This window comes from Salarias fasciatus, chromosome 12, assembly GCF_902148845.1.
Source record: "Salarias fasciatus chromosome 12, fSalaFa1.1, whole genome shotgun sequence".
Lineage (NCBI taxonomy): Eukaryota > Metazoa > Chordata > Actinopteri > Blenniiformes > Blenniidae > Salarias > Salarias fasciatus.
This window is the reverse complement of record NC_043756.1, coordinates 21,939,197-21,955,109: the sequence shown is the minus strand read 5'-3', so window position 1 is coordinate 21,955,109 and position 15,913 is coordinate 21,939,197. Positions and strand designations below refer to the sequence as shown.

Below are 15,913 nucleotides of genomic sequence, written 5' to 3'. Positions count from 1 at the left end.
TCAGAGACGCTGGCTTCTTCACATTCAAATGGTACAGTGAGAATAAGAGGACATTTTTTTTGTCTTTTTTTCCAAAACAAAACAAAGATTTTCACACAACAAGCATGTAGTCCGGACATTCACGCATGACAGATCATGAGGTAACACCGACACAATGGTTCACAGGTACGGAATGGCAAGACAAAGTCATGAAAATATACAATATGTGATGTATACATACAGTTACATTCATTCAAAAACAGGCAAAAAAAAAAGAAACTAAAGAAAATCTACATTTGTTCTCAAACACTGAAGTCTTTTAAAGTCCAGGATGATGAGTTCTGTTCAAAATTACAAGCAAGATATGTACATCTAAGAAATCAAATCTAATAATGACGGGAACAAGTCAAGAGAAGAACAAGAAGAAAAATAAAGACAAAGAAAAAGAGATCCAGTATGGTTTAAATCAAACCAAAGTGAAGATATGAGTACCGACTGTGTTGACTTATCCGTACACACACATGCCAACATCTCACGAAAATACACAAAGCATGGGCAGTTTTCATCACTGGGCTGGCTTTTGGATTCAGTGCATTCTTTAAGGAGGCGGGTTATTTATGTGGAGTTATGGCGGCTGCTCTTTTTTTTCTTTTTTTAATAGTTGGTGATTGGTTGCTTTTTTTTTTTTTTTTTTTACGTCTCTAACTCATTTGACATACTCAGCTGACTTCCAGAAGTGCCCTGGGTGGGAAAGGCGGCGATTCCTTTTTGGCAACTTTTCCAGTAAATCTACCAGCTTGGAGAAGCTTGGCCGCTCTTCCTGTTTGTACGCCCAGCAGAGGAGCAGAATGTCCTGGGAAAAAAGGAAACACAAACCGTCACATGCACTTTTATTCATATCACCATTTCACCCATCTGTACCTTTATTACTTCATCAAAGATTCACATGATCATAGAAAATCACTCAATTGTCTATGGACAGTGAACTTTTAAAGGATGTTTCCCTGTTTAATCAATGACAACTAACTGAAAATAGGTATACTTATTTATTTGATGCTAAGACAATGAGTGTTGTATGATATACACACATGCATATCCACAAAACTTTCATTTATCTATTTATTTATTGACTCTTACATTAATCTTCACATCCAGTAATAATCCTGAATTTGTACAATGAAAAAATGAATTTCACATTGATGCTGCTGATGGATTCACGATTATAAAAAAACTAAAATATGGCAGACTTTATCGTTTATGTTCTTTGCTGTAGCCTCTATGGGTAATTATTCTGTTTCAGACAGTGCAAAAGCTACAACGTAAGTTTAGTATTTAGGGTAGTATTTACCTCAATGGGGTGTTTACACTCTATGCTTTTGATTTTTCCAAAGTAAAATTACTTTAACAAAAAAATCGTAATCAACAATATCTGCAGTTCTTCGTAGCTCAAAGCTGAAACTAAAAATGAGTGCAGACTAGACACTACAGTAACTGGCCACCCCACATTACACCTCTAAAAAAAACACATCTATCATTATTTATTGCCAGGTAGTCTGAATAACAATGGATAAAAAGTCAATAGCTGCCTCCTGCACAAAAACCTCTTTTGTCCTGTCATCGCGTCTTCAAATCGACTTCAGAAACACTTCTGCTGCTTATTATCTTCCTTCGACGTCCGTGGAGTTGTTGACAACACAGTGAGTGTGGGACTGGGTGACTGCCCCACATGGAAACTGTGCAGCAATTCATTACGCAACAGAGTGTGACAAATGAAAAAGAAAGGGAAAGAACCGAATGCCTTACTGAAATCTCCTTCCCCATGCCAGTTTGGGCGAGGTTGGGCTTTATGCCGCTGCCGATCTGCCAAATGATCACCTCAGCTGGCTGACTCTTGTAAGGCCACTCGCGTGCGTGTAACTCATACCAGATGGTGCTGTGGAGACAAAGGAGGAGAGCAGGTCAGTCATCTGGACCGGGTATCCAGACAATGATACCGCATTGTCTGCAAAACACAGCTCATCCTGAGCAAACACACTTCTAAAACCCCTAATTTTGTCTTTTCCTCAATTTGCATATCGAGGGCGAATTTCCTTCCCAAGTTTGTTCGAGAAAAATTAGGATTCAGGATGTCGTCTGTGCGAGCGAGTCGATTGCATCGCGCTCCTGCATGTCAACTTTAAGCAGAGTAAAAATAGCTTTTTGCCAGGAGTAAGGGAAAAAACTGACGGCTGATTGTTGATGAATATGCATAACGGCCAGGGGGGTCACCTCTGGGCAGCACAAGGCCTCACAGAGCAGCTGGACATTGTTCTTCCGCGCTGCACTCGTCTTCCCTTTAGAATAATACGGTGACGAAAGCTCCATATGGGGGGACCATCTGAAAATGCAATTGTGTTAGGAGTCAACAGAGCAGGATCCGCCCCCACAAACGGCGCCGTGATGGCAGCAGAGGAAGGACAGGAGCCATCGGGATCCGCAATCCGCTTAGGATAGTTTGAAATTTGGCTTCAGGTTGGAGAAATGAAGAAAGGTCCTGAAAAAGCAGCCACTGTAATAAGCTGGAAAACCAGATGAAATGGGTGTCAAACATGTCACAAAGTTTGTTTTATTAAAATTTTTGGACCAAATAGGCCTTGTTGCTTTTTGCTTTTTTTTTTTTTAAGTATAGGTTGTCAACTGGGATGTAATCATTGGGAAATTGGAGGTGGCAGTGCTCACTACCACCAAGTGACCCCCATGATATCATTTTACATGCAAACTGTTGAAACTGCTGATGTTGTGTCGTATATTGTTCGAAATCCATTAAACTTCAGTGGGTTTGTTCAAGATGTGTAACTCATCATGTCTGTGGTGCCTGATAAACACACGGTGGGTGATAATGCTCTGGAGTATTGTGAGTGGTGTTATTTCAGGGTGAATTAATACTTCAGTATTCATGTCTTCGTGTTGCATTCTTTGTGGATCAGCTGGTCGATATAATTTTTCTTATTTGTGTTCCGTCGCCACAAATATTGACGATGAAATGGGTTGGGATGAGGTTGGGATGATTAAATGTTTTAATGAATAAACACAAAATGTACTCAAACTAATCATGCAAACCTTTTATTTAATATTTATTGTTTCTTAGATCATGCACAGTGTATAGGAATGTAAATAATTACAGTTTAGGCAGCCTTTTGCAATATGTAGTCGAAATATATTGCACATGTTGATACTGCGAAGCCAGAAATTTGTCACATACTGTGCACATAGCATGTGCACGAATAGACCAAAAAGCTGGAGTTGAATACCAATGTATCTACTCCGCATGATCCACTGGTTTAGCACATTTGTGTTTGAATTTATTATGAAGTGATGCACAGTGTTTTCAAAGTGAACCAATGCAGTGTTGTGATGGAAATGAAGATTGCCGGCTGTCCAATCAAATGTTTTTGGCTGTACACCGATTCCTTTGAATTCTGTCTTTATTTGCTGGAGTAAAATTTCCAAGATTTCCCTTTTTTAGGTCTTCATCAAACATATTGTTCTGTAATTATTATTTCCATCCGCTGCACAGTCTTTGGCTCCTAACCTTGAAAAGACTCTCTTTTTGTACCAAATCTTGTTACTGACTTGTTGCCGGTATCGGATTCAAAGTGTGCACATGTTCCAACAAACGAAGCGAAAATATCCGACTTTCAACATTTGATATGTTGTAGTACTCGTCATGCACATGACATTCTGGTTCATTTTACATTTCACACAATGTCCAACTTTTCTGAAAACGGGAGGTGTACACAAGTTCCTGAACATGTAATCACTGGCATTTAGGCGGGGCCTTTAGCTGGTAAACACTAGCAGACATAGATGCACGGAAACCCAAAAATAAACCTTGCAAGCAATTTTTTATTTAGATATTTTTTAAATCAGAGAACCGGCTTCATTTGTAAATCTTTGCTTTCATTCATTACTCCTGCTTCATCACTTTGCTGGATCCTTTGGCTTTTTTTTTCTTTTTTTAAACCGTCATTCATACATCCCAACCTCTTCCTGCAATTAATAATTCAATCAGTTTAAAATTCAAGAAGGTAACTCGCTCTTGGTTTGCATCATTCGTTCGACTGAGTGTGCAAACCTTCTGTCGCACAGGACGGGGAAACCAATCACTGTACTTTATCTCCTCCACCCGGCTTCTCCAGTCTCCTGCTGTCTCCCAGCTGCTGTTGCTTATTTGAGCATTATATCCTCTTCATCTTATCTTCATCCCATCCAAGGGTCCATTCATAAAGCAAAATGAGCCAAGTCATGAGGGCTTCGCTACTTCTAAATCAGGCAAATGAGACCAAGTGGAAATCTACGTCAAAATCATAATTTTTAAAGGTAATTAAGCTTTCATGTTAATCCTGCTCTCAATAAATGGTTACGAGTTTCTGCATCCAAATTCTGATAATGGCAAAAACAAAACTGTCATTTAAGCGATCAGATTGCTGCATTGTGTACGTCTGTGCGGTGACGTTGTGTATCTATAATGAGATCTGAGGACCTGCTAATGAGAGCCAGAGGAAGCCGCTGTGTGAAAGCCAGCAACAATTTGTTGAATCCACTCACATATTTTTTGGGTCTGCAAAGCCCCTCTTTTGTCAACACGGCGCTATAATCAGCGCCGCTCGGATGCCGTCTGGGCAAACAAACAAGCGGGGCATCTGGTGAGAGGACACTCACCCGAAAGCAAAGACATCTGACTGTTTGGAGAACGGAAGCTTGTCCTCCTCGGTGTCCGGAGACAGCTGCTGGATGATCTCCGGGGCCAGGTGACACAGCCAGCCGTTGGGGATCCTCAGTTTGTCTTCTCTCCGGCTGCGAAGGGGGGAGAATGTGGAGACAGAGAGTTGTCAGGGTGTATCGATCTGCTGGATCCTCAGGCTTTTCTATTGTACACCCGACGTGGATGCAGTGAAATCAGTCAGAGGTGCCTCTCTATTGAAATTTCAAACTTCAGCTAAGGCGTCAGATAAGCAGCTTCCGGTCATTTCCAGACACTTTCAGCGACATCATTTCTTATTCTGAGCGTGATGACAGCTTTACAAGATTTTTGCAAAACACGGCGCAGGTCGTTTTCTAATCAGTCAGTCTTGGGCAGATTGTACAATGAAAGCCCACTGAATCGCAACGATGTAAAGAAGAGACGAGCGGAGCCATCATCTCGCTCCATCTGCGACGCTGTCATGTTTTCGAAACGTAGCAAAGACATTCACGAGAAATACAATTCATCTGGAGCTCACGCTTGTTTGCTTGTCGATGTGAAACTAATGACCAATTACATTGTGGGATGGTAGTGTAAAGCTCTTCGGTCAGCGCCTGTGATGTTAATATCGCTGCATCTCAGAACGCGATTAGCTGCATTCTGGTGCTTTGGAAGTTGGGATGGATGGAGCTACAGAAAAAGTGACACTGGCTGTCGTCATTGATGCTTTTCAAACGCTAGATGTGTGAGACAACTCAACTGTGTTCAGTCTTCATGACCACGAATGAATGAAATTCACTCAACATCTAATGGATTAAACGCCATGACACTTTACAGAAACTTGTGGCTCTCCCACTAAAAAGTAACACTAATATGGTCTTCCTTTGAGATTTACTGGTATAATTTAATATCTTAGAGGCTTCAGCCAACGCGACAGTTGACTTCTTTATAAGGTCATTGAATTTATTTCGCTTAAGATTTGCAAAAAGGATATGGTAATGAGCTTGCATATATTACACCGTGTATATATTTCAATTAAGAAAATGCTGTTTGTGCAGGTGTAGGCGTATTGAGATGGCTCTCAGCTTTGTCCCTCCTCTGTTTCCAAAAGGCTTTCACGACCTCCACATACTTTCTGCCATGTTGGCGGAGGCCCTGAGGTTGATCTTGAGCTGTGATGGGCGTTTCATAAAGAAAGCTTCCTATTAATATCTTCCAGTTTATCTTAGGGGATCACAGTCATATAAGTTACACTTAAAGTCAATCTTTATATTTAAGAGCAGTGAAGAAATCAGTCGCCGGAAACCATCCACGTCAGTTTGTGTCAAAGCGGAAAAAGCTGAAAAAACATGATTTATCTTACTCTGTTGCTGGTTTATTTTAATTAAAATGTCTTTGTATTAATGAAGCAACAAATAAACAAACCTGTCACAATGTCACTTGGTAAACATGGAGCGTACACAACACACCCACTCAGAGGTTTGTTCCTGCTCACTGAAAAATGCAGCCTTGTCCGTATGTGATGTGTATTGAACATAATTACCTGCCAGCCTGCAGAACCCCAGATATGGTGAAGAGTCCAAAGTCGGTGATGACGACTTTACCGTTGTCATAAAACACGTTTTTGGACTTCATGTCTTTGTGGAGGATCCCCTTGGCGTGGAGGTAGCCCATCCCCTGAGGACAGCGAGAGTGGAAGAAGTGACCGTCCTGTACTGGCATGTGCATCGCCGCTGTGCACTGGGGATTCGGCGCAAAGTTTTTTTTTTGTTTTTTTTTACCTTGACCATCTCTTGTGCGATCTGTCGGGTCTTGTTAACGTCCAGGACAACCTTGGCATCCCGCACCACAGAATAAAGGGTCCTGCCTTTACACAAGCTGAAAGAGCAAAAGGAGAGTTCAGCAGCTGGACGACACAAAGAAAATAAACTGAGTGAATCTGCATCATGAGGATCAGACAGCTCAGTTTTCCTGCTTTATTCCAACCTCTTCATATGTTTCTATATTTATAATTTAGAAACATTTTTAAGAATCTTAAACTGTGGCTGATGTTTTTTTTTTTTTTTTTTTAACGCCAGTTTGCCAGATGAGTTGCTGGTATGGTTTTAAACATTTTCATGTGCAGAGGTGATGCATTACATGTGAACACATCTGACAGCAGTGCAATAATGGTGCGTAAAAACAGTTCAGATAAAAGGCAAAATTTAAATATTGCAGTTTTGCGTGTTTGCGCCTCAGGCCTTCATGCAGATTTTCATCTTCGTTAATTACTAAGAGCTTGTTGTGTTTACGCTCCAATTTACCGGTGTTGATCTGTCTTGTTGGGCTGAGGACAGGCCTGATGGTCAATACAACATCTTGCAGTAAATAGAGCAATTACAACATTGACTGTGCTGACAACACATGTGACGAAATATACCTGCAGCACAGGAAGTTCACTCCTTTTGATTATTTTTGGTTATTTTCTGTTTTTGTAAGAGATAAGGCTTCTTTCAATTCATGTTGGCCGAACTGAGTCAACAGTGAAGCAAAAATTCCACCTGTCTGAATATGCAGCAGATCTCACAACACACGGTTACACACTTGTGTTACAGCCAGGCAGCGTAAAATCTCTGGAGGGGAGCGGTCGCAAGAACCTTTTAACAGACAGCTGCACAACCACCCCCTGCCTCACATTTAAAGCCTCTGACCCCGACTGTGCCACCCAGGTGACCAACAAAGGACCTGGAGCCAACGGCCGATGCAAATTCATTCCTCACAACAACCTGACAGACGACACATTTATAGCCTCACTTTTCTGCTGCTCCTTTTTTATCAACACAGACATGCAGCCTATATTGCAATATGTCTGATGGCGAATGTAAATAGTCCATGCTAAAGAGAATGACTCCATATTTCATGAAAGCCACGACGATGGAAAGGTAATGAGGCCATCTCAGTGTGATGAGTCACCTCTGTGCTTCAAAATGAACTCATTAAGGAATTTACATAGAAAGAAAAACTGTGTTTTTAAGATAACAGGTGACCTTTAATTCTGTATGTTCAGCAAAACAGTTTAAAAAAGGAAGAAGCAGGAATCCATGTTCACATCATCAGGAATGTTCCAGCATCCCATGTTTCAGTTTCACTCTCCTGGTGAGTCAAGCTGCAAGACGGTGATAAGACCGACTTTTCTTAGTTACTTTGTTTCATCTACGCGATCGTAGACGCAGCTGAGCGCTGGAGGATAACAAAGCCACCTGTTGCACTGACATTTGCTATTATTTTCAGCAATCAGCAGCGAGGATTTTTTTTTTTTCTGAGAAGCAGCCAGCTCATCTGTCAGCTCCCCTGCACTCACAGCAATTTCACAACTGCAATCACGATCTCGCTCCAAAAAAAAGAAAAAAAAAAAATCACACAATCGGGCTATTAAAACTGTACAACACAGGGAAGGTGATCAGGGTTTCTTTACTTCCCATCTTTACATGCAGGGGGTAGAGGATTGCATCTGCTATGAAGTTGCCAAAAAATAGTTTTGAAAATACTAAAACATATATTAACTCATGTCCAATGGTTTCAAGCAAACGTGAAACCATTGCTTTCTTTTTGAGGGTTTCTTGTTTTGCATGTTTGTGAAAATGGTTTTGTCCCCCAGTGTTTTCCGTCATTGTCACGAGAACATATAAAGGGGTCTGCAGCCTTTTCTTCAAGCCAATCTGTGGGTTTTCAAGCAAAATTAATGTTGGAAACCTCTGGTTTAAAGCATTTTCATACTCAAAACCTTCTCCTTTCTTGTGAAAACAGAAAATTCTTTTGTGTTTACAGCCTGTGTTCCAGATAACAGTGAGAAAAGGGGCAAATATCCAAACAGTTTCCCTCAGAACTGCATTAGTTCTGCTAATTGACTAATTGAAACTGTTCCTTGTGAAGTTCCTCACTGAGAGGACAGCTTCCCTCCTGCTCGTTATAACAGGCTCATACATGACCACAGAACCCTGAAGTAATTAAAGGTGTTTTCTGCATGTGACACGTCTGAAGACTCCCGCTGTGCAAGTCGCCGTTATCTGCCGGCAGACGCCGGTTGAGACCACAGCGACGGCAGCACATTCAGATCGTGACCTCTGGACGCTCTGCTGTCAGCCGCTCTGACCCCCGCCACGTCCTGCGTGGGGACAGATGTGTCGCTGATCCGAAATGAGCGCTACTTTCTGACTGTGGGTGTCACACAGCTGCCTGAGCACAAAGCTCAGGCTGCAAGGTTCACGCACGCACGCACGCACACACAAACACACACACCACACACACACACACACACACACACATACAGCGGATTTCAAAAAAGGTTTGGTGGTCAGCAAGTTACAGATCATCAATAAAAATGCCACTTTAATGTGATTTTTTAAATTTCTTTCCTCATTATTGGGAACATTAAAGGTGTATTTGCTTAACATACTATTTTCAATATCTTTAATCAGTGTGCACTTGGTATAATTAAAATACACTGAGTGTCTTTTTTCAATTATGGTGAACCTGTTCTTGTTCTTCACGAAAAAATTGATTGGATTGCCTCTTTTTAATTATTTTTGCACTTGAAACTTGGAGAAGCATACTCAGCATGCATACTAAAACATGCTTCATGTCTGAGTGTGCTGTTGTCAGACATCATCGGCGGTGCAATTACCAACATACTCAGAGATGTTTAAAAACACGCGCACGTTTTTAATGAGAATGTGAGGTCCCACCTATCGGCAGAATTCATTTTGGGACGATGAGTCTTTTTATTTTGAAGCACACTGCACCTCCCAAGGACAATCAAGTGTTTTTTTTTCTTCCAGCCGTTCTTCACATTATAAGATTTACTTATTAACAGTTGTTGGGCTCCTTAAAGGCAAACTCTGCAGCGCTTCGTGTATGCATGTAGTCTTCTGGTAAAGCTCAGTTTTAATTGACATAAAGCATTTTGTAGAGCTTTATTTATCCATCTATCATTTGAACTTAATGTCATTCTCTCAGGTTTCAGATGGTATACCCAGAATAAAACATGGACATGCGGTGGTTTTATAATGAAAATCTGTAATTAGGTGTTATCCATTTAATCATCCTGATCTGTTCTCTCTCAAAGGTATTTTTTATTTAGCTGGCCAGTTTCCAGGAAATTTCTTGCAACAAAAACTTGCAAGAGCTTCAGCAGCTTTTTTTCTTTCTCACTTCCCAAAATAAATAACCATTTGCCGATGTTAGCTTAAGGAAATATTCCAAGTAAAACTTAGGTGACATCTTGCTGACCGGATTATTTGTCTCCTGATTCATGTTGAGTTCTTGTTGTCGTGAACTATAAGATAAAAGTTCCTTCTAACAGTCCATTTACACGACAACCTCTCAAATGAAATTGCACTGGTTCTGCATTTTTGTTTCAGAAAGGTTTCATTGCACCACGCAATGAAGTTTGCTGCTGTCACTCGAAAACAGTGTTGTGTTAACCTGTTTCTGTGTTTACACTTTTTATGCAGCGGCTCTTCCTTCTTACCTGGTGATGATGGCCAGATGCGGTGGGCTCATGCAGGCGCCCATGAACAGCACCACGTTCTCGTGGCGGGTGTTGCGGTAGGCCATCACCTCGCGCTTGAAGGCCTTCAGCTGGTCCTCGTTGTCCCGCTCGATGTCGATGAGGCGGATGGCGACCTCCCCGTGCCACCGCCCGTGGAAAACCTTGCCGAAGCGGCCCTTGCCGATCATCTCCCCGATCTCCAGCTGCTCGAACGGGATGTCCCACTCCTGCAGGAAGATGCTGGTCTGGCTGGCCTTGCGTGGGAAGTTACGAGCCGACAGGAGCGACAGGTTCATCTCCTCGAACTCGTCGCCAGAGTCCTCGTCATTACCGTCCTCGTTCTGTGATGCAGCAAAATCTAATTTATTTCTAGTGGCTGTAAGCCTGTGTTTCACATATTTACAGATTTGCAAGAATGATCATTAAAATTCTCTTATACACAACAAGGAGGCGGTGTTAAAATATTCCAGAAAGATGTGAATGTATACATTTCGACGAACGCCATTCAGCTGATGGATAATTCATGTTTACTTGGAGAAAGAGTAATAGTCATAATGATATTTTTACTGCAGTTTCTAAATAGTTTCCAATAACCCACCTCTACAGCATAGAGGTGCACAAACTCCGGCCCATGGACCAACTTTGGCCTCTGGTTTATACTGAATTGGCTTGCAGCAAATTCTAAAATCCATGTCACATCTAAAATAACACTTGACTGTGTTGTAGTTTTGAGTTTCAACACACTTTTGAACAGGGCAGCTTTGCAACAACATGAGGCTAAATTGAGAAAAATAATGCAACTGGTAACCAAACATGACAGAACCAAAGAAACTCAAAGAAGCAAAGAAGCAAAGCAGAAAATTTGGCCTTGACTGAGTGGCCCCGCCTTTGGTATATTTTGATGCCCCTAAGTGGAAAAAGTGTGGACAGTCCTGGTAAAGTGCATTGAACCAAAGTCTTAAAGATCACCAGTGTATCTGTATTTGGTATTCTAATCATAAAGGATATGTATATGGATATGTTAAGTCATATAAAACATGCCATTTGTCAGTGGGCAGTGAGCCCTTGGAATAGATACTGCTGTTTAGGTTGCATCCAATGAGAAGCAGAGATACGAAAAGGGAAAACAACCAGAGGGTGAAAACTGGCTGATTTATTCTGATTTGATTTAAAATATAATGTTTCGCAGGAGGGAAAATGGCCTATTCAAAAGACGCCTGCTAGAATATCATTAAAGGCAATCTGCAACACATTTTCTCCAAATATATCACAGTTACAGAAACAGCAATGATGGGAAGTGAAGATGTGTGTTTTCCTTCTTGTTTCCTTTGACACATAACTTACCTGGAGGCTGCAGAGGAAGCGGAAACAATTTTTTTTGCTAAATGAGAGAACAACGCAAACGGCTGGGGCGAGTGAGGGTGGACGCTGTGCCTTGTCTTCATTCATAAGTCATTTCACTCTGACATCTCTGACAAATATGTGGTCAGGAGAACAAAGCAAAAAAAAAAGTCACAGAGGATCCAAAGAGAGACTCACGTCTGATGTAGGTTCGACCTCGATTTGAAGTAAAGGGTTGCCCTCATTCCTACAAGCAAAGAAGAGATAGAAGTTTAATTCAAGCAGTAACAGCTCTAGTAAAAAGAAAGCTCCATTTACACATAACTGAGTCCATTGTTACTCAAATCCAGTGTTGAACTGAGTTTGGATTTGTGGTATACTGAAAACTCTGCAGCCTTGACTGTTACACAATGTGGATTTATTTAGAAATGCAGTGATGTGAGGTGTTTGGACAGTTTCTACAAACTCTGGAAGTTAAGGTTTTAAAGTGTAGCCCCTAGCGCTGAGCCCAAGGGGGATGACAGGAGATAACTGATCATATTTTGTGCACCTCCGTCTGGAGCACATTATACCCCTTTAACACTGACGAACTCGCTCCACCAAGGTCTTCTGGATGCTACAGAGTCCGACAGCAGTGTGTGCTGGTGCATGCTTGTACATGCAGCTGTACCCTATTTACAGCAATTGGAGAAGGCAAATTGACAGGTGTTTTGCAAAATGCATCTGAAAATCAATATGCCACAGTCCGAAGCTTTCCAAGACATTTTTCTAAATATGTAACATGCTTCATCTTTCATTACGGACTGTGGTGGACCGGCCGGTGCGAGGCTGTATGTCAAAAGTGCGAGATCAAGCTCCAGTATCTACAGTTTGCAACCACCTTCTCCTTATGTTATCTCCACTTTACAAACTTTCTTCTCAGCTACGGTATATTCATTTATTCTTCCCCACTGTCAAGCAGTAGATATATGGAAATAGCATAGGTTCTTTGATGGAGTGAAACAACTTCCTCCAGGTTAATATCCATCATGCTGCAGTCCAGGTACCTTCCTCCTTCCTCCTCAAAATCACAGGTAGAAATGATGATTCACCTGGACTTTTACACTGTTTTGCACATGCATACACGATTATGTGGGGAAATCTGCATGGAAAGTCATCCAAAGAGTCTTTCTTTATTAGATCAATCCACCCACTGTCCAAACAATGCTTTCCCTTGTTCTCTGTTGTTCTTTTTCAGGGACCTAAGAGTCTGAAGATTGATTGATATCAACCAGATCAGACCGAACTGAAGCAGAACAGAACGCCGTCTCTGTGTAATGTACAACATCCCTACTTTGCAGAACAGTCCGGAATCGAACTGTGGTTTTACGCAGACTACACAGGCAGACTGTCCTCCAGCACTACGAGAACACTCTGCCAGCGTTCTTTTTCTTTTTCAATGACAAATCGCTTCTCATACAATCATGCACCATCGTGCACTGCCGTCAGCCACTGTGGCGGAGTGAGATCGGCAGTGTGAAAGGGGTATAGTATCTTACAGCTTCATCCATTCCTCAGTCTTAAACTTAATTTTTCTGTGACTGTTTCAGTTTCTTTGCATGCATGGGTCATTGTTTTTTTTTTGTTTTTTTTTCTGACCTGGACCTGAAGATGCACACGGCTGGTAACAGCAACCAGCTTTCTGGGAGAGGTTGAACACCTTCCAGATAATCCCTTTGAACTGTGCACATGATCTTTTTTTGCAAAGGGACTGGCTTCAGCTCTATTTCAGTCTGCAGTTCATGCTATGGTAATCGAATCGGGCAAATTTCTTCAAAGCACTTCAACAATTTTTAAGTATTTCCTCTCGTTTGATTTGGAGGACACCCATGCCCCAAAATCTGGGTGCTATTCAACAGACTTGTTTTGGTACATTTAGTTAAGATTGTTGCACCTCAAGCTCTTTCCTATTATTCTCATTTTTTCCCCCACACAATGTTTGCCACATTTGCATTTAAAAAAAGTCACAAATGATGATTGCTTCTTGCGCTGAGATACAATTTTGTTTTAACAGCCACAAATATCCCTTCTGGTTTTTTTTTTAAAAAGGTTGAGATCTTAAAGACAGTCTCTTAAATATGTGCATTATCTCTTTTGCAAGAACCAATCTTCTTTCTCTCATGAGAGCATCATTTCTCAGATAAGAAGACATTTGTGACTTTTTTTTATACTCCAGTCCAGAACACAAAAGGCACTAAATGGTCAGCATGCTCCATCATGGCGCTTCCAGTGTGGCCAAATATTCCAGTGAAATTAAAGGCATAGCGGCAGATTAAGGGTGGAACGGCAACTCATTACATGGTTCCGAAATGGAGTCAGATGAGATATCAGACGAACCGACGACCGGAGACAACACAAAGGATGTGGAATCACTCATTTCTCTGGCCATTAAACTAGGTAATTGCCTACAGAAGCAGCAAAGGAAAAGAGCCAGCCAATGCCCACCTTCCCGTTTTCAACATGGCTAACATGAGTTAGAACTCATCTTACATCTCATGACTGGTCAGCATATTTAGAGAGCTCAAAGTAGTCCCTTTCATTTGAAGCTGAAGTCAAGTCAATCTGGTTCCTGGAAGTCATCTTTGAGAAAGGGATGTGAAGATTCAGTTTTTGCCTCAAGAAGTTTCCCATTTACACAGCAATGTTTTGGAATCAGTTTTTAACATGAAAATATTGTCATGTTAACGGATATACATTCATAACCTTCTTCTCTTGAAATACTCAGTGAGAATTGTCGCCAACAAGCTGTGTCACTCAAAGCTGACACTTATCTTCAAGAAACTGTCTGGACGATGTTTGAACGCTCCTCCCACTAGTACTAGTGTCTCAGGATGCTGGGATTGTAGAGAATGGGCAGTTCTCACTCTTTAATCCTCAACGGACCTGAATCATCATTATTCTTCTTCTACTCCCAGCTCCCACTGGATCAAAAATACAATTTATGACACTGTGACTTGTTGGAAATAAAGTACATCTGAAGGAATAGGACAGAAAAAAAAAACATCATTCTCTCATTCTGTCACTTCACCATGTCAAATTTCACAATACTTCTCAGGCTCTTTTCAAATGGGAAAACCTCCTCTTTACGTATGTACTAGGCTCCACGACCAGGAAATCATCTCGAAATAGACCCTATAACGAGAAAGTCTCCCAGTCAAGGAAGCATCTTTTCCCATTAGTGATAAAGTCGGCTGAACAAACTTTACAAACAAGCAACCATCCAGAAAATAAACTTTGTCCTTGATTTCGCCTTCTCTCAGATGCTCAAGGTGCTTCCAGATTACCTGTCACTCTGGTTCAACCCCACCTTACCCTTCTTCGTTTAACTCTTTTGTTGGCCTTTCACATTCCTGCTTTTGTCTTCATTTATCTCATTTGTGCTTGCTTTAAATCCTTTCCAAAACCTGTGACACTCGCCCTGTGTTCTCCACCAACAAAGTCATACATTGCCTCCGGCCTTGCTGCAAGCTTTCCCACTAAGGTCACCAAGGATCCACATTTCTCTGATCTGTTCTCCAAGTTAAACCTCATGATTCATATACCTAAAATCTGCTAATCTCAAGTCATGACCTGAATGTGCAGTGAGCAAACTAGCTAATTTCCCTAACATATGGCCCACTATCGAGTGTATTTATTTAATGGTTTTTAATCTGAGTAACTTGTAAATACTGTAGCATTGTAGGATGATGCAATGGATATTAAAAGTCACACCTGTGGTTAACTAGGACAACCTATATTTAGATGTCCGTGACCGATACTAAGTCACAAAATTAATAGGTCATTATCAAACTCGACAGAAGCTTAATAACAACCCACTCATTCCTCATCGGTTATATTTCTATCTCTGTCGATCCATTACTCAAAATCATACACACTTATCAGTTAGATCTGAATTTACATCACATCAACAGATGAATTGTTTATGTGAATACCGTCACTTCTGATGCAGGAGCTTCTCTCTCTACCTCACCATGGTGCATCTGCACACATATTGTAAATACGTCTGACATATTTAAGAGGTCTGTAGTTGTATTGACATATAATGTCATTTATAATGGCTCAATATTGATATTTTGTGAGCAGGTAACCTTGTCAGTCTGCTTTTACCAAAACACTAAAATATTATCAATGCATGAGCCAATTGACATGACATGACTATTTTTGATGGCATGTTTTACTGTTATCATCAGAAAACAAACATGTCTGCTGAGCTGCTGCCAAATGACAAGTGAAGCTACATACGGCATGCTTGTTACACTTAACAAATTCACTGTTGAGCCTCCTTTTTTTTTCAGTGATTG

General features: G+C 41.1%; 1 protein-coding gene across 1 annotated transcript in view; it reads right to left on the bottom strand.

Annotated features, from left to right (window-relative positions):
* Positions 1-650: 650 nt before the first annotated feature.
* The window catches only part of LOC115397797 (kinase suppressor of Ras 2-like), a 115,999-nt gene continuing 100,736 nt past the window's right edge, over positions 651-15,913 (bottom strand). The window contains exons 15-21 of the mRNA XM_030104258.1: positions 11,772-11,820; positions 10,212-10,573; positions 6,484-6,580; positions 6,246-6,379; positions 4,681-4,815; positions 1,783-1,912; positions 651-832 (exon numbers count right to left, since the gene is read on the bottom strand). Coding sequence (XP_029960118.1) covers positions 686-832; positions 1,783-1,912; positions 4,681-4,815; positions 6,246-6,379; positions 6,484-6,580; positions 10,212-10,573; positions 11,772-11,820 — 1,054 coding nt within the window. The 3' untranslated portion in view covers positions 651-685. The remainder of the gene's footprint in view (positions 833-1,782; positions 1,913-4,680; positions 4,816-6,245; positions 6,380-6,483; positions 6,581-10,211; positions 10,574-11,771; positions 11,821-15,913) is intronic.